General features: G+C 34.8%; 1 protein-coding gene across 39 annotated transcripts in view; it reads left to right on the forward strand.

Moving 5' to 3' along the window:
- Positions 1 to 20,000, forward strand: part of LOC144977224 (solute carrier family 12 member 4-like) — a 199,050-nt gene that overhangs the window by 139,796 nt on the left and 39,254 nt on the right. For all 39 annotated transcript variants that reach the window (XM_078922205.1, XM_078922224.1, XM_078922207.1 and 36 more), the window contains 3 exons: positions 15,763 to 15,909; positions 19,046 to 19,231; positions 19,770 to 19,981. In XM_078922205.1, the coding sequence (XP_078778331.1) occupies positions 15,763 to 15,909; positions 19,046 to 19,231; positions 19,770 to 19,981 (545 nt within the window). The remainder of the gene's footprint in view (positions 1 to 15,762; positions 15,910 to 19,045; positions 19,232 to 19,769; positions 19,982 to 20,000) is intronic.

Consider the following 20,000-nt stretch of genomic DNA (forward strand, 5'->3'; position numbering starts at 1 on the left):
CTCAATAATAATTATTTTATCCCAATCACTGATCATTGACCGGCTGGTTAACCCAATCGAACATAAATGGGGCCATATGAAAAGAGTTTGAATTCTGTTTGTTTTCACTTTTGACATCTCCGATTTCTAACATACTTTGGTATCAGGGCCAGAGCTTTTATATCCAGTAAAATCTTATTGATAGATTTATTAAAATCCGAATAACTGAAAAACATTTCAAAATAAGCGCATATCTATCCGTCAAGGTTTTGCAACCCAACACAGCTGCAAGTAAGTGTATACATATTTAGGTCCGATAATGATATATATTAATTATGACCAGAAAACATTCACTTTGCGATATCTATGGATTAAGATTAGACCAAAGATTTATTGTAAAGAAGTGTCAGGTTTGAGATATTTTGAAACATTGGGGAAGGGGGTGGGGGGTATGGGCATCTTTATCGATCGATATTTCAAAGAGAAAGTTTTCTGGCCAAATTGAAAGGTTGGTGCTCCCCCAAAAAAACTAAGAATAAGAACGTTGATGAGTTCCATCGCCATGTATCGATTTGGCTTGCCAAGTTGTGATAATGAAATTATGAACATCCAATCATTTTGTCCTAGATTGATGTAAAATGGTAACATTGTCATTTCAAATGGGGTTTTTTTTTCTGTACCATGATATGGGTTGATTTAGTGTTTGCTAGCCATCTGCTTGCCAAGATGTATTGCCAGATTGTTGTTTTATTTTTGCCCTTTTCATGTGTTGTTTGTGTTCTTATATATATATATATATATATATATATATATATATATATATATATATATATATATATATATATATATATATATATATATATATATATATATATATGTGTGTGTGTGTGTGTGTGTGTATATATGTGTGTGGGTGTTTGTTTTTATTTATTTATTTTTATTATTTATTTTTATTTTGGGGGAGGGGGGGGGGGGGGGTTTCTTCTCTTTTGTTTGTCTTCGCGTATCTTAAAATGTCTAGATCCTTTTCGGTGACATGATTCTTATGGGTTTTTGTGTATATTTATCAGGTAGAAAAAAAAACAAACAAAAATATAGACGTCTAACTTGTTTTTGATCACGCATATATATATATATATATATATATATATATATATATATATATAATATATATATATATATATATATATATATAATTATAAAAACAAAAACCATGAAATAATAGTGCTCAATATTGTATTAGTTGATAATAATTATAAATTAGTATATGAAATAGTATATATATATATATATATATATATATATATATATATATATATATATATATATATATATATATATATGAGCCAAGGTCAAAAGGTGCCAATTTTTTTTCTCAAAATAAAAGTGACATAATAGTCCATTCATGTTTCTATATGTGTAGCAAAAACCCTGTACTTCATGAATCAAAGGCCCTTTAGATAACATTACGGTCTAACGCAGCATAATATCGTCAACAATACCTATAGGTTGCTGGTGTCACCTGTGACCGGTGACACCAAAATAAGACAAAAAACTCAATAACCAAATGATTTTTGTTGAGTATCGAACTTTATTTAGTAAGTTATAGACAAACAGACACAATCAACAACAATCATAGTACAATAATAATACCAACTATTGGAGAAAATGTTGCTTTTTGGTGTCATCGGTCACAAGCAACATAGAATGCAAATATATTATTTCATAAAAATGTTTGTGCATTAACAACAACAACAATATTGCATATGCTTATTACCAGCAATGTTCCGAAACTTTTGGAATAAAATGTTGGGAAATAATTTGACCAAAGCATATCTTATTTAGCAACATTGTGTCACTTGTGACATTAGACCGATGACACCATTACTTATGTCACAAGCAATACCAAATTGCAATTTCGACAATAAATCATTAATTTCAGTCAAACCAGTGTAATAACCACAGTTAAATATGGAATTTAATAATATTTCAGAAACCAAAGACTTCAAAAATAGAAATATACATGGAAATTAGAGCATCTGAATGTGACTTGTGACATAAGACCGGTGACACCATTACTTATGTCACAAGCAACACCAAATCACACTTTCGTCCATAATACATCATTATTTTCAGTCAAAAAAGCACAATAACCTACTCTAAAATGAAATTCGATAATATTTTAAGAGACTAAATACTTGCAAATTGGAAATATGCTTAGATATTAGTAATACCATTGTTGCTATTACTTTGGTCAAAATCGGCACTAGAACAGAATTTTGCCTCAATAAATCAGGAATAGCAACTGAACACATGTAATATAGCCTGTTAAAATGTAATTCAATGACATTTCAAGCTTTGAAGAACATGAAAACAGAAATACATTAGAAACTTCAAACGTAAGTGTCACCTGTGACATTTTAACCAATGACACCAATGGTCACAAAAAGTACCAGAAGTCAAACAAACACTAGATAAATATCAGCCCTGGTAATGAATTCATGTAACCATACCGTAACATCCGCCCTACTGCTCAAATCTGCTAGTTTGTAGTAATTTAGTGTGTTAATAGTAAATCAAATCAAATTTCTTGACAACCCTTCTTTTATCTGGATTCGTCAAAAGCTTGAGTTTTGTCTTTTTCTTGATTGATACAACCCTGAAACATAAAAAAATTAGAATTACAAGGAAATAATTAATTGTGTCAAAATCAGTCTTATGTGAGATGTCATAATATCATATTTGTAAATAGAATAACAGCTGAAAACATAATTTTTTGGTGGTACTTTGTAATATCCAATATCAAGTGTTGCTTGTGACAATGTAAAATAGCGATGACACCAAAGTTCAACTTACCTTTTCTGCCTGGAGCCACGCTGGAAAGGCAAATGAAAGTGCTGCACTTCAAAGACTGGTAAGAAGGGTGGATCAAAATTGCGAATCGCCATTTAACGAAACAAACTTCCACGTGTTCACGCATGCCGTGTTGCTTGTGACAAATGACACCAAAACCAATAAACCTCAATATCGGCAAAACGGCATACATTTACTCCAAGATTTGAATTCAGATAGTAAATCTATCCTTTTTTCTCATAATAAAAGATTTTATAAACATTAAAAATGAGCTTTAAAGTTTCGTGTCGAGTCTTAGTATTGTGCTGTGTTTGATGACACCAAAGGTCACAAGCAACACCAACTTTTTAAGAACTCTATATGAAACTTAATCAGATATGTAATATACTGCAATTGCGTTTAAAAGTAAATTTTGACTTCATACTATTAGTCAAATTTAAATCACGTGAGCTAAAACATCACATTTAATTTCTACATGATTTCTAAAAAGGTGATGCGGTGACCTCGTTTTAAGCACATGCCAAACAGCATTCAAATTTGACTTTCAAGTTGTTTATTTCATATTCTGTTGAACAGAGTATGTTGAGCTATCTAATTTTATCTCTTCTTCATATTATCAATTGATTACAAGCATTAACCCAACGAAAACAGCCCATAATTAAGTAAAAATCAAATTTTCTTAACACTGGTATCAGGCGGGCACCTTTTGACCTTGGCTCATATATATATATATATATATATATATATATATATATATATATATATATATATATATATATATATATATATATATATATATATATATATATATATATATATATATATATATATATATATATATATATATATATATCCTGTTCAAAACAACGGCTCTTTGGTGACCTTTTTCCTCACCCGATGTCACGGACTAATTTAATTTCGCTAAAGCTTTTGTCGTTTTTTCCAATTTTTTTCTTTGCCATTTTCCTTTGTATTTTCGTCTCTTTTATTTTAAATTGTGTTTTGCTTTCTTTTTTTTTCTTGTGATTGAAAATATGTTGTTTTGCATTATGAGATGGGTTTGTTTCTTCTGTTCCTTTTGTTTTGTTTTGTTTTTTTGTGTGTTTTTTGATCATCTTTACATATCTTAAAATTTCCATAGCCTTTTAGGTGACATGATTCTTATGGGGTTTTTTTTTGTGGATGTAAAACAGGTAGAAAAAAAACAAATAAAAATGTAACTTGAATTGGATCACTGTTATATATATGGGCGTTTTTCAATTTTTTGCCAAATGCCTGTCCCATTAAATTATATATTTCGCGTTCGGATTCTTTGGTATATTTTTATTGCAATAAGGCATGTGATTAAAGAATATAGTTAGAAAAGCATATATGCCAAAAGTTGAGAAATTTGGTCCATAAATGAATAAACTACAGTTAGTGAGTTAGTTATATACTCCCCACCTGCTCAAAATGGCCTGTCGGTTGACAAAAATATATTTTAAAAAGTTTTGTTGAATCAAACAGCAATATCAATTTTCCTCCTATTCCTGCTTCATTTTAAAGAAACACCATATTATTTCATATCTATTAAGTTCTAATCTATAAAAAATGTCACTTTGATGTCAGTTTTGGGAATCAATTTTTGTCGGTGACATTTGACTCACTCCTGTAACGAAAATCAATTTCGCCTAGTTTTTCTTCCATAAAATATCATAATCATTCAACTGGCAACATAAATACATCAAGACATTCCGACCCCTCACATAATGAAAGCAAATCAAGAACGTGCAGCCACCTATTTTTCATCTACCAGCTTGAACTTATATCAAAATGATGAGTATTTACCATGACCCTCACTCCTGTAACGGACTTTTTCTCATTCAAATTTTGAGAATTTTAAAAATCCTTTTAATCGTCCTTTAATCAGTAAATTTTAGTGCTTGCTAAGTCAAAATAATTGATTTATTACAATTCCTGTAATGTCAAGTAACATATAATCTTCAGATTTTCATTCCTGTAACGCGAACTGTGTTACAGGAGTGAGCCCACTGTTACAGGAGTGAGATGAGATGGAGACTTTAAATGTTTGAAAGTAAATTACGTCTTTAGTTTCTTTCCTACTTTATCAATATTGCATTTTTAAACCCTTTGCAATATAGAGTGAAAGAGAAGATATCTCAACAAGTTATAGAGTGGTTCTGTTGTTAACTCATCTTTATCTTCGTGCATAACCCACCGGATACAAAAGAAGACGGGGGAGGAGATATCATTCATGTAAATAAGACCATAGAAAAATGATCAATTAAACACCTGCTCAATCTTCAACTTTAACCGGCTATTGAAGTATTAAATCTAGGTTTTGGCAACCCAATCATGTTGTGCCTTTTATTCTATTTTAATAAGTAAAAGTTAATTTTGTTGAATAAGCTGTTGCAGTTGCAGTTGACGTAGCAAAATACTTTTGTTTTGTTTTGGTCGATTGATAAAAAATGGTTTTAGGGAATATTGAGTGCGTATAGAGAGGAAAGCAGTGAATATCAAATAAATATATGAGTAAGAGAGAGAGAGATAGAGAGAGAGAGAGAGAGAGAGAGAGAGAGAGAGAGAAGTGTGGGGGAGAAAAGTGGATATAATATCATAGAAAGAGCAAGAGAGACAGGGTGAGAGAGGGAGAGGGAGAGAGAGAGAGAGAGAGAGAGAGAGAGAATAAAAGAAACAGAAAGAGAGAGAGTGAGAGGGTGATGAAGAAGAAGAGAGAAGACAAGAAGAGAAAAGAAGAAAGGACAGAGAGAAGAGAGAGATAAAGAAGAGAGAGAAGAGAAGAGAAGAGAGAGAAGAAAGAGAGAGAGAGAGAAAGAAAGAAGAGGAGAGAAAGAGGAGAGAGAGAGAGGAGAGAGAGAGAGGGAGAAGAAAAGAGAGAAGAGAGATAGAGGAGAGAGAGAAGAGGGAAGAGAAAGAGAGAGAGAGAGAGAGAAAGACAAAGAGAGAGAGAGAAAGACAAAGAGAGAGAGAGAGAGAGAGAGAGACAGACAGACAGACAGAGATAGAGTGAGAGAAAGAAGAAAAGAAACAGAGAGATAGAGTGAGAGAAAGAAGAAAAGAAACAGAGAGAGAGAGAGAGAAAGAGTGAGAGCGATAAAGAAAGAAAGAGGAAGAGAGAGAGAGAGAAAGTGTGTGCGTATGTATGTGTTTGTGTGTGTGTGAGAGAGAAAGTGTGTGTGTGTGTGTAAGAGAGAGAGAGAGAGAGAGAGAGAGAGAGAGAGAGAGAGAGAGAGAGGGGGGGGGGGAGAGAGAGGTCGAGATTGATTCATAAAATTTAGTCGGAAATCCTGATTCGTTTGGGGTCAGTGTTACTCCATGTATTCATGGTTAAAGATTTATCTAACGCATATTTGTTTCCATTCTGGTTGAGTTCTGACAATAAAAATACCTTATGACATCATGAGACAAATAAATAAGAAGTTTGTCAGCCTTTGTATTCATAGCGTTCCATAATGTTACACAATTTAAGTGCCTATGAAAAGTCCTTCCGTGGCGAATCACCTCTTTTAACTCTAAAAAATACAGTAGACTTTAATTCATAATCAACAAATTGGTGACTTTTGGCATTTACAACAATTACTGAAACAACACAGTTTGTGGTGACTCTCGTTTGTGAGAGAAAACCTTTTCTGTACTCAAAGCAAAGGCTACGAGACCCATTCTAATGCCAATTTTGACGATCAACTGGAAACTTAAAACAAATTATGTCTTCTTTATTATCGATTTAGATACATTGGGGAACCTTTACAGTTCACTTTTGCGATTCTTATGAACAGTGAATACAACTCAAATAATATGTGTGCCAAGTGTTAAAGACCGTCTTTATTTAATAACTCACTCCTGTAATGGTCAACTCACTCCTGTAACGACCTACAAAAATGCTATTTATGTCTATTTGGACAGTCCAATCTTGTTTTTACAATTTCCTCAATTTATGTCTTTAGTAATCTCTCTCAAATAGCCTCTAATGTATAATAAGAATTATCTAAAAAATTATGAGAAATTAAAATATTTAATTTGCCAAAATTTTCTGGATTTTGCAACAAATCTCTCTCAAAACTAAAAATAATAGGCACATATCCGTCATTAAACCATTTGTAGAGAATGATTATATGCTGAAGAAGGCCATAGGAGAAAACTGTCTGCATCATGATTTTAAAATGCGAATTATGAAGCTTTGAATTAGCGTTACAGGAGTGAGTCAATGTAATGGGATTCGAACTTTAACCTGCCAGCATATGAAGCAAGGAGAAGATTAAGCTCCAGCATTATAGGAAATGATTGAGGAGTAATCAACTTAAGTGGTCACAAGATTTGATCCAATTTTATTGAAAACTCCGGAAAAAAAATTTCCCCCTCCTAATTGGACAAAAAATTGAAAAACGCCCATATATACCTGCTCAAAACAACGGCTCTTTGGTGACCTTTTTCCTCACCCGATGTCACGGACTGATTTTATTTCGCTAAAGCTTTTGTCGTTCTTTCTAATTTTTTTCTTGGACATTTTCCTTTGTACTTACGTCTCATTTATTTTAAATCGTGTTTTATTTTCTTTCCTTTTTTTTCTTTTTATTGAGAATTTGCTGTTGTTCATTATATCTTTTTCTCTCTCGTACTATCTTTTTTTAATCTCAAATTGCCCATTTTTAGAACATCGTAGAATATGAGTGCTTTGTATCTAAGAATTGTAAGTACTTTTAAAAGGTATTAGGGATGATGTAAACAAACTTTACAATTATTTATATTTTACGAAATCATTTCTTTTACCTTTTATTTATCATACCATGTGAAAGCTAATAATATACAGGGAATCAATCATAACAGTGAATCTATATTTCAGTCGGTGATTATTACTCCTCTCTCTCTCTCTCTTCCCCTCCCCCCTCCCCCACCCCCTCTCTCTAACACAAACACACACTTGCTCGCTTGCTATCTTACTCATTATCCTTTTCTTCTCTTTATGCCTAACCTCATTCCTCTCCCTACTGTCAACATAATCAGCGTTTGTGCCGAATTTAATTCAATATAATGTCCAGCACATCGCCCGACACGACCTGCCCTCAAAGAGCCATATTAATTTTATTTGGCCTTTGGAGGTCTTGGTACTTTGTTTATCAGAGTATGACATACCGGACTCGCAGGGGACCGGTAATCGGAGACCAAAAAAAAAAAAAACAACAAAAAACAAACAAAAACAAAAACAAAACGGATTGAGGATAGAATGTAATTAATTTAAGTTGTTATACTATCCGCCCTTTGGTATGATTTGTTTCTAGAGCTAATTTGTTCCTGACCTCCCATAGTGGGCAGAGAGGTGCTTACTGTGTCTTCTATCCCCCTATATCTGTTTTCCAACTTGCTTTCTGTCTTTGTCTTGGAATAAGATTACTTGGTTTTGTCCCGGCCTTGGCCGTTTGACCTTACGGAGAGGGAAACAGTCAAATGCATAGTTATTGTTTTTGGAGATTATATTTTCTTCCTTGTAAATCATCTCTCTTTTATATATTTTTATATTTGTTATTTTTAATGTATAATGAAATGTAAGCATTTGTTGGATCTTGTGCTTGTGTCTGGGTGAGACTTATAGGTGATCCCAGACTAAGTACATTGATGGTGTGCTCTTGGAATCTACATTTGATCCCTATTTGTTCCCAGTTCCCCTTTGTCTTCCTTTCTCTTGAGTGCTTTAATTGTAATTCTAGAACTTTCTACTATCCCATTTTCTTCCTTTTTACTGGCGCTGATATAACCTAAATGTGTTGCAAGCGCCGTAAAACCCTTAAAAACAAACACACAAACAAACAGAGCTAATTTGTGGAAACCAGATTGTCCTTCTATGTCCAATATATAATATATATATATTATATATATATATATATATATATATATATATATATATATATATATATATATATATATATTTATATATATATATATGATATATATATATATAAAGTGAATGCGTTTGTTACCTGATTCAGTCCCGTGATCAGTGGCTGAGTAATAATTACAAGACTAGGACCCACATATTTGGGAATAGTATCTCATTATTGTGACATATTGATTGTTATGTGTTGTGTGATTTGTGAGTTGTATTCACACGTAGGAATATAATAATCTAGCATTCCCAAAGCTGAGTCAATTATCGGACAAAAAACAAAGGTTCTTGGATCTTCAAAATTCTGACTCAATGTAATATCTATTGTCAAAATCTTAATGAAATGTAGCCCCATTTTTATACATTGGAATTTTTGTAATAATCACGACATGGCTTTTTTTGCGCCCTAAATATGGTCTTTCTGTTAATCGCCATATTATACATGTTTATGACAACGATATGCCTAAACAATGATTAGTACACGTTCTGTCAAATATTTAGGAAATAATTGGGCTTTTGTTTTGTTTTTGTTTTATTTTTATTTTTTTTTTTAAATTTTGTTTTATTTGTTTTGTTTTTTGGGTAATTGGATGGCATATAATACTGCACAAAGGATTATAAACAAAATATAACAAAAACTTGCCGTTTCTGTAAAAAAAAAAACAGTTGCGCTCAATACAGGATGCAAGGTTGCCAATTTTCCGTATATTTATGGAATTCAGTATGTTATAAACCTTCTGTATATTTTCCAATCACCCGCTAAACGGAAAAAAAGTAAGTACATAATGTCTCTTTACTGGAGTTCAACTCTCAGAAAGGGGTCGGTTTATGTGATTGCGTAAAATTTCAGTAAATTTTTGCCTCTGAATTGGCATTCCTGGGACTAAAACTATTCTAAATAATTATAAAACTTCAAGCACCACATGAAACAAAACAATCAAATTTTTATAAAATTACAAGCCATTCATGAAACGAAGGCTTTACTTGCGGTTTTCTAAGACACCATGAGTCATGATATCCTACACTACGAACCATGGCAATGCAATTTGTCTCCATAGCAACTGCGTCATTTTGAGATTCCTAAATGATATCAAATTTATTAGTCCCAAATCTATTTCATCAGCAAACAAAATCAAAGCTTGAAAAATAACAATAGGTTTTATAAAGTAAAGATTAGACATTAGTGATTCTCGTGTTATTTTAGCGAACTTTAACTTTAACCACACCCCCCACCTTTTTTTTTTAGTGTGCTCGTGAAAAAATCACTTTTTATCTATATGTCTGCCTCTGCCTTTCTGTCTGCCTGTCTATCTATCTGTCTGATATGTACACGCTCAAATTCATAGGGATATAGCTACTCATTCACCGATGGGTTGAAAGATAGCGAAAAAGAAAACTACATGTGAACATTTGAAAACGTTTGCATTGCCACTACGCCACTGCGGCTGATTCTACTGCATCTAACATGAGATAATAAGTTCCAAAAATAACAAACAAACCCCGTTTCAACGCCTGGATATCCGACTTAGGGGTCAACACTTCCATACATTTACCGCGTTGTCTTGGAAACCTAACTGTCGTCAATATGGTGGTGGTCTTTTGTGGTTAGATATTGGAATTTAGACAGGGTTCGAGGAATTTTTGACAGACCGGAAGCGGAAATTAGATGACGACCCGATCATTTTCGGTACCAATTGTGGATCCAGAGAGAGAGAGAGAGAGAGAGAGAGAGAGAGAGAGAGAGAGAGAGAGAGAGAGAGAGAGAGAGAGAGAGAGAGAGAGAGAGAGAGAGAGAGAGAGAGAGAGAGAGAGAGAGAGAGATCTTTAGCTTTCATCTGTCGTACTCTGACGAAACGTCAATTTTTTATATTTAGGAGTTTTTTAAATCCAAAACTTTCATCTTGTCAAAAAAAATGTTCAACCTAAAAATTCAAATATTCATGGTTATGTGTCATGACCAAAATGAAAAAAGGTGTTTTGTCGATGTTGGGCCTACTATGTCGGTTTGTGTGGGTTGGAAATTTATTCCGTCCAGTAACTGATTAGAACTCTACAGACATATCGTTGACCCGATGGTCGTGCAGTAGTGGATTGATTGGTAGCCAACAATTTCCAAACAATGCGCCCTGTCCAGTATCCAAGAATCTTGGCACGTACTTTTTTCTCGTGGAAAATAGATAGGGTACTTCTAATCTAAGTAAATTTTAATCAAGAAGTTTTGCCTCTTGGTTAAATAGACTAGCGAAATAAAACAAGGTGTGCTTTTATTTCATTCATTAAAAAAAAAGAAGTAAATCTATATGGCCGGGGCAATAACGTTAAGAACTTAAATCAAGAACAAGAAAGCCTATATTTCACAGAATAACGTTTTTCTGGCACCTGTTCTTTTCTTGTCATCTCATGTGGATGTTGGCGGCACTGCACGTATTTATAGCAATCTGCTCGTATCTACTTTTTTTTGAGGCCAGAACTCTAAAAAGCATTCAGAGTGCGGTCACGAAATTTGCGGATCGCCCTGATATTTGCGGTCGCAAATTGCCATTTGCGAATTGCCATTTTGGGGCCGCAAATAGATAATGCAGATGACAAAATTAATTGTCAACTTCATGTGTTCCAAACTCAAATCTTTATCGTTTTTGGATTATGGACGGGTCTCAAAAACCTTGATTTTTATTGTTTTCACTTCTTTTAATTCAATTTTAAAATAAAATGTCTTTATCTTTGTTATTGTGTGTGGCCGCGGTTGTTTAGTTTGACTGGTCGCCCGATTGATGACAAATAGGATCTCTCTCTCTCTCTCTCTCTCTCTCTCTCTCTCTCTCTCTCTCTCTCTCTCTCTCTCTCTCTCTTTCTGTTCTCTCTCTCTCTCTCTCTCTCGGTCTCTATCATGCTTGTATGCATGCATCTAGCTATCTACCTATCTCTCTACCTATCCATCCATCCATCCATCTATCTATCTATCTATCTATCTATCTATCTATCTATCGATTTAACTGTTATTTATCCCCCCCCCCCCGTCTCTCTCTCTCTCTCTCTCTCTCTCTCTCTCTCTCTCTCTCTCTCTCTCTCTCTCTTTCTCTGTGTGTGGGTGTGTGTCTTTCGATGATTACACACACAGACACACATATTATCTATCTAGACACAGTCACACAAACACGCACACATACCCACATATAAGTTATAAGAGCACTCACATTTTTTCGCCAAGACTATCGTTTCGATGCTGATCTTCTGTTTCAAGTCAATAGTCAATTGAATCAACTATGGCCCAGTGCGTATTTATCTTGCCAGTGGTGTCAAAGTAAATAGTGAATCTGTCTCGGACAGCTTTTGCTTCTTATGTTGGATTCTAGCGAGATCTTTCAGCAATTTTTATTATATTTAGACCTCGATTTCTGAGTCCTTCTAGACTAGTTAGTGGAGGTTTCTTCACGATCCAGTTGCTCATTGGGTGTATATTTTGGGGGACTTTTGCGGTTTACCTGACTGCGTGGAATCAGCGCTATTTCAGTTGGAACTCCCAAGGGACCAATAACCCTCCCTGCTCGCTACCTGCATGAGGTCATTGGAGTTTAACTGGTATCAGGCAGTGCCGTGTCCAATGGGGGCAATTATGGATATTTATGGTCTTATAATATGTCTGTATAGCGGGAAAACAATAACAGACTCTTTCACTTCATTATTTTGATTTGAAAAATCAGTTGTCTTTCTAAACATCAGTGAAAATTTGACATTCTTGTGGTTAATAGTTTTCTTTGAATATCACAAATTGTTGATCTAATTTTAAGTGCTTGTAAATTATGGTGCACTTAAATAAAAAATTTGTTATTCAAAACTCAGCGGCAGTATCTCAAGAATTTTAATAAATATCAAAAGTACATATATGCATTTATGTTTCTGTGCAATATTATCATATTGGCAGTTGATTTTCTTGATTTATTCATGGTTTTGTAAGTTCTGTATATTGTTTTTACCAATTCCGTTCCTCTCAAACAGTTGTGTTGATCATAACAGTAAATTGATATGATTGTGGTAAAATAACTCATAAAGATAATATTTTATTGACCAGTAAAATCTAAAAACCAATATTGTGTATGATTTCAATATCTCAATTTACTATCAATCTGCCTATAAAGTATGACTTCTTTACAAGAAAAAATCAATCACCCAACAAGGTTACTGGACATGCTACAAATATTGCAGTATCAATCATCAATTACAACTAACACTAAGCACTGGTACTGTTAAATTAAATGATTTGCTCAAACAGACGGACATAGTTTGTGGACAAAAGAGGATTCAAAAGTATGAGGGCATATAGTTTATTCCAAGTAGTAACCTTTTTCTCCTTATTGACCAACTACATTCAAAACGAACACACTGTCCATATAGTTTATATAGAATCATCTCCTTTCCTCCAAGAATACACATTTAGTCATTGTCTTATAAAGTCATCTGATATACCATTGAACTCCAGTCAGTCAAATTTAGAGATAAAACAATTGAATAACAACCAGAGTCAAATCAGTACAACACCACAGGCATACCACAGCAAGATCATTTGATTTTTGGGAAATCACTGCCATATATATCTGGACGCTTCAGTCTATAAAAAGTTAACACATTCACTTGTGCACAAAAGGAGAACTTGAACTTACATTATATTACTTATTCAACATGCAAGAATACCCTAAACATTGACAGAGAGAGGGATCTAGAAATGACTTTGGGTTTGAAACGAATATTTTGTGTTCGTGGATAGCTCACACGGTAGAGCCACGCTCTCACCTGCCAGGCGGAGTTGTCGTACCAATAAGGTCGCAGGTTCAAACCCCACCACCGCCGCGAAAATTTTTATTCTCTATTGTCTTCTGGCACTTTTCTACTCACTTCATATCTTGTTGTTACCAACATAAGTGCCTGCTCCACTCACTTTTCTGAATTAAAAAATTCACCCCATACACCGGAGCATACTCAATGTCTCAATCGTTTCTATGTTATATGTTTGTGATGAGAATATTGGCTATTAAGCTTAACTGCTGGTCAAAATTACTTCGCGATGGTGGTGAACGAATCGGCGGTCTCAAGAAGTGGGTGAGAGAGGGATCTAGAAATGACTTTGGGTTTGAAACGAATATTTTGTGTTCGTGGATAGCTCACACGGTAGAGCCACGCTCTCACCTGCCAGGCGGAGTTGTCGTACCAATAAGGTCGCAGGTTCAAACCCCACCACCGCCGCGAAAATTTTTATTCTCTATTGTCTTCTGGCACTTTTCTACTCACTTCATATCTTGTTGTTACCAACATAAGTGCCTGCTCCACTCACTTTTCTGAATTAAAAAATTCACACCTATATGACACTATAAAGTCGGCATTTCCTGAGACAACCACACAAAAGCAGTACCGTATACATCTTCAAACTATAATGCCTAACAGTCATAAAAAATATAATTTTGACTTGAATCGTAAGGGATTTAAGTATAGAAAAAAGTTATCAAGCCATTAAAAAGTTGACTTTCAAATGTGCCCAAAACTCATAATATTTAAATCAGTTAAATGCTTAAAAAATAATATTAGTATTATTTTCGTTTAATGGTTTATATTTTATTCCTAAACTGATATTTGGACATAATTCATGGCATGGAGTACTATGGGAGAGAAAATAAGGTTCTCACCAAGTCATGCCAAATAAGAAATTTACAATAAAAAATTCATATCTTTTAAGGTTTTACTGCCCGGACAACAAAACTTGGCATGTGTCAAGATCATCATTTTTACTTTATAATGATGCTTGTTTCAATCATTTTCTGCCGCTGGGAATTAAATTATTGATATGCAAATTACAACAAATTAATTTCATTGATAGCTCAAAAACCACTAAATTGACACCTCTCTAATGAGCAGCCTTAAGAGGATAAATTATTATCAACCATGGCATTTGATGAAAGAAACCTTTGCTTTGCTTGTGGTGAGGGAACAATTTTCATATTTGTGTTAGCAACTGAGCAATACCATAAAATATTGCAACAATTAATTACCATCAGCGGCATCACAGATTCCTACTGACCGCTACCTGTTCCACCCATGGGCTGACCCCACTAATGATCCCACATGATACTGATACGATCTATGAATTGATATTATATCAACAGTAGTTTAGTGTGTCAATTTTGTGTAGATGAGCATTTATCTACCTCTTGGTCTCCTAACCCAGGCTTCAAATCTTACAATATTGTTTTTATTGTTGCATTGTGTTCAATAAATCGCCTTTTATTATTCCCACGTCTTTCTATGGTTATATAAAATACACGTTTTACTGAAAACCTACATCGACATAATTGGTAATTTGCTACCCTAATATAAAGCTATGAATGCAGATAATTTGTTTATTTTAGTTAAGGTACGCTATTAACTCTTATAAATTATCATGGAAACTGCCTTAAATCAACATGAATTAAATATTCTTTTTTTTTTTTTTTTAATTACCGTCTTTAAAAAAATCTATATTTTTGTCCATGTTTTACTCGAGTGTATAATAAATAATTTGATCGTGAAATCATTTTCAGCAATTAAAGGTTTTTACTTGATTTTGTTTTGTTGTTGTTTTGTTAGTTTTGTTTTTTTTTTCTTTTGGCTAAATGTTTTTATTTGGTATGAATTCATGCCGCACTTGCAATAGAATATTATTCCAACTTGTAATTTATTATTTCACCATATTATTATAGTATAGCATTTGTTGTACAGAAATGCCTTACATCAGTAACAGTCGATTAGACAAAATAAAATTTGATTTGATATTATTGTTGTTGTTATTGTTGTCGTCATAGTTATCATACTATTTTCATCATCATCATCATCTTCAGCATCATCGTCGTCATCCCCACCACCACCACCACCATCATCATCACCACCATCATCATCATCATCATCAATAACATAAGAAATACAGACTATAATCATTCATGCTGTTAATTTTGTATCGCTTTGACCATTGAGTTGAAATGTGTCATTTCGGTATTATTCACCAGAAAGCCAACCTGGGAACCGTCCTTGGAGTATACCTGCCATGCATTCAGAACATTTTCGGCATTCTCCTGTTCGTCCGAATGACATGGATAGTTGGTATGGCAGGAGCCATAGAGTCTTTCTTCATTGTCGCTATTTGCTGTTCCGCTGTGAGTAAGCTTTTGATTTTGTTGAAAACTAAGGAAATATTGGTGGGGCATATAAGGGTAATTTAAAGCGGAGATTAAATTTCATTTTTGTACAATTTGAATTATTAATGCTCCCGAACACTCAGGCGTTTTGCATGGCCAGTCAGCTTCTACATCCGTAGAATCGCCCTATCGATTTAAGGTAATATTGTAGAAGTCAGCTAAAGCCGATGCCCATCCTGATACATAATGAAATAATTGAAAAGAAAAAAAACAGCAATATTTTTTGGACATCATATAGATGTATAAAGGTATAACCCTCATCATAAAATGATAAGAAATAAATAAATAAATAAAAAATTCCCTTATTCATCCCTAAGGAGAAATTTGTCTTTAGAGTCTCTATTCCAAGGGAAAACTGGAATAACCCAGGCGTCAGCCGCTTTGCAGCGCCGTAAAGTGAGCTAGGGTGAGGTGAATTGCTCAAGGCCACACAACGAGGCGGGTAGTCGAACTCTGTACATTTGGGTACGAAGCAAAAACCGTACAACTGAGCCACGCTGCCCCCGAAGCTCCACTCCCAGTTATATTTGACGAAAATGATAGTTACGTTTATTCTTATAAAAGAATACAGCTATATATGTGTGTGTATATCCCATTCCAGGATATAGACTTTGTTTGTTTTTTATTCAATTTGTTCGTTTCAATGAAACTTTCATTGACCTAAATATAGACTTGACAGTCGACAGTCAATATCACATGACTTGATCATCATGTGGCTATATCAAAAGTAAGTTCAAATATAAAACAGAACGAATTTATCTATACCGGATGTGTTGCTAATTTCGTCTTTGGAAATCTTTTGCGTTAAAAGTATGAAGGCTGGTATCTTACCTGCCATCGTATACTAGAGAGCTGGATGTTACCAGCACAAAATAACCGAATTGAGCTTTTTTTTTTAAATGGAGCTTTATATAGCGCTATATCCACTAAATGTGCTCAAAGCGCTTTACACGGGGTCCCTGGTCAACAGCAACATTTAACATGTAGGACGAGACATGCCGCCTGTTAGGCGATATTACAATTTTTAGGACTAAGACAACGCTGTTAACGGCCAGGTACTCATTTTACACCTGAGTACGGTGAGAGAATGTGAGTAAAGAGCCTTTTCCAAGGACTCAACTATGCGCCGAGCGCGAGGCTCGAACCCAGGACCTTCCGATCTGAAAGCGAGTGTCATACCACAAGACCACATAACCGAATTAGTCGACATGCTTACAACGCCCTCCAATGCAAGAGCCTAGCTAGTCGGAGACTAGAAAACGTTCATAAAATTCGATTTTGTCAGCCACTTGCTTCGCTCAGGCTTAAGACTAGGAAATCATTTACTAGATTAGTAAAGAACTACATTTAGTCTGCTTACATAAAAATGGCCCCTGGTGTCTTTTGACTTACCACAGTTGGCTGGAAGATCAATCTCACTACGTTTTTTGTCTTCTATCCCACTTTTCTCGTGTTTTCTCTTCATATATTGCTTTTTGTCCTTACCCTGAAGTGGGATACCTTTTTTCCACGATCTGGCTGGAATCCATTGGCAAGAGGGAATAGAAACATGTATATACCTGTATTTCATTGGGGGTGGGGTATATATATGTTTTATATATTAATAATTATATATATATATATATATATATATATATATATATATATTGATATGACCTCAATGTGTTGCAAGCGCCGTAAAACCCTTAAAAACAAAACAAACAACAACAAAAAAAAAACAAATAAAAAAACCCAAACAATTTATGTTCATTTAATCAAATTTTTAAATACACGACACTAGAACATATCTTAGGAATACAGCTAGCGACAAGTTCAACCGTTGACCCTCCAAGACCCGGGTCCGTTCTTTTGTAGAGTCTCCTTCTAGTCTTAACGCTAAGCGAAGCAAGTGACGTTAAAAAAAATGGGTCTTTTTGAGCATTTTCTAGTCTCAGACTCCTAAGCTTTTGCTCATGACTGAGTGTGATTGAGACATGGATTAATTTGTTCAGATAAGATATCAGCTTTCATACTTTTCCAACGCAAAAGATTTAATTAGCACCACATCCGGTTTAGACTTTTGTCGTTTTGTTTTCAATTTGAACTTAAACCTTAGATACTTAATTTGTCTTAGTCTCATGATGAATCAACACATGATCAACACACGTCAATTCCTTCGATTTGTTCACAAACGCACATATTGAACGGGGGGGAAATCAATAATAAACAAAACAGAAATTGTGTGTTTCGGAAGAACCAAGCAATTTTTACTTTATTTTAGTAATTCACAACACCAGTAGAATAACTATGGTCTCCATATACTTTCTAAACAACTTTGCGCGGTTATGTGGTCGTGTGGTATGACACTCGCTTTCGGATCGGAAGGTCCTGGGTTCGAGCCTCGCTCGGCGCATAGTTGACTCCTTGGAAAAGGCACGTTTAGTGGATATTGCGCGATATAAAATCTCAACAGTTTTTAAAAAAGCAGGTGTCCATTTCATGAGAAGACTTTTTGGCTATATCATTTCTAACCGACGTGTTATCATATCCTTCAGAATCGAACCTCTCTGAATCTCACAACAATGACTGCAATTTTGTTGATATTAAAAGTATCTCAGTTACTAGTCAGAGACTAACCGACGTAGTTCTCATCAAATAAGTAACCAACGACTTGGTCTTAAAGGGTAAGATTTTATTCTGTGACTGTCTTTGTAAGCTCACATAAGAAGCGATATTTTCATTGACTAAGTGCTAGTCCGCCTTCACAGAAAGGGCAAATGCCTGAAAGGCGAAGTTAGATTAATTCACTGTCATTGAAACCTGGCCAACTGGTAAACCAATTGTGCCTCAGTAGAAAGTATTTTAACAACTTTGATACATTCAACGCAGACAGTCTTCGCCGCTGAGACGGGCTTTGTGCTTTGTATTTTTTTGTTGTTGAAATATTATTAATATTGACATTGGGAGGAAGAAACACGATCTATTTATCTCTTTCCAGGTTAGATTACTTGACTAGCACGTTTTTGCACTTAGGCCAATTTATAATTCCACCATGAATGAGGATATTTTTATTATGACGTGAACGTACTAATCACTCAACCCCTTATCTTTCCAGACCCTTCTGACAGCCGTATCGATGAGTGCCATCGCCACGAATGGAGTGGTGCCAGCTGGAGGATCCTACTTTATGATATCAAGGGCCCTTGGTCCCGAGTTTGGCGGGGCCGTCGGAGTTCTTTTCTACCTGGGTACATCCGTAGCTTCTTCCATGTACATTGTGGGTGCTGTTGAGATACTACTTGTAAGTGGAATATATATTATTTTTTAACTGTCCTGTCACTTTTTTACATTTTTTTTTCTAAATGATGTAGGTTGTCCAAATTAAAACCCCTAAAAATTAAATCATACGAACGTCGCATGAACTCTACATTATTTCTCCAACGCTATTTGTGGCGATATCGTCTCGTCATCTAAAAAAAAAAAAGCATAATTGAGCGTAGTCAGTGGCTGGATGGACGACAAAGATTGGCCCTGGTGATTTGTCCATGGAGAAGGCTGCTTACATACATTGTCCCACATTTGATTCGGGTGTATAAAATAGTTCTTGACTGTCGACAGTGACGGGTATTGGAAGAGTGCTAGTGAGCGACGTATTCTCTATGAAACTAAAATGTGAAACTAAAGTTCTCCATGGTCTGTTAGAGGAACACATTGAGCTTTGTAAAGCGTATTGGGCATGGTGGAAATGTATTATATAATTGTCCATATTTATTGACTTATTGATATCGAGACTGAGTTGTTCTAATAATCAATGGCACGTTTTTGACGTTGTTGTCCAGAAATACATGGCACCAGACATGAATGTATTTGGTGATGTGATTCATGGCTATCGTGTGTATGGTACAGTCATCATGCTATTACTCTCCTTCATCGTATTCGTGGGTGTTGGATTCGTGTCCAAGTTTGCCGCCCTCTCTCTGGCATGTGTCATCATCTCCATTTTCTCCATCTACCTGGGAATCTTCGTCTCCAATCCCGACAGGAGCGTCGAGTGAGTCTTTTAAAAATGA

Source organism: Berghia stephanieae, chromosome 7, assembly GCF_034508935.2.
Source record: "Berghia stephanieae isolate SIO BIC M18660-M18661 chromosome 7, UCSD_Bste_1.3, whole genome shotgun sequence".
Classification (NCBI taxonomy): domain Eukaryota; kingdom Metazoa; phylum Mollusca; class Gastropoda; order Nudibranchia; family Aeolidiidae; genus Berghia; species Berghia stephanieae.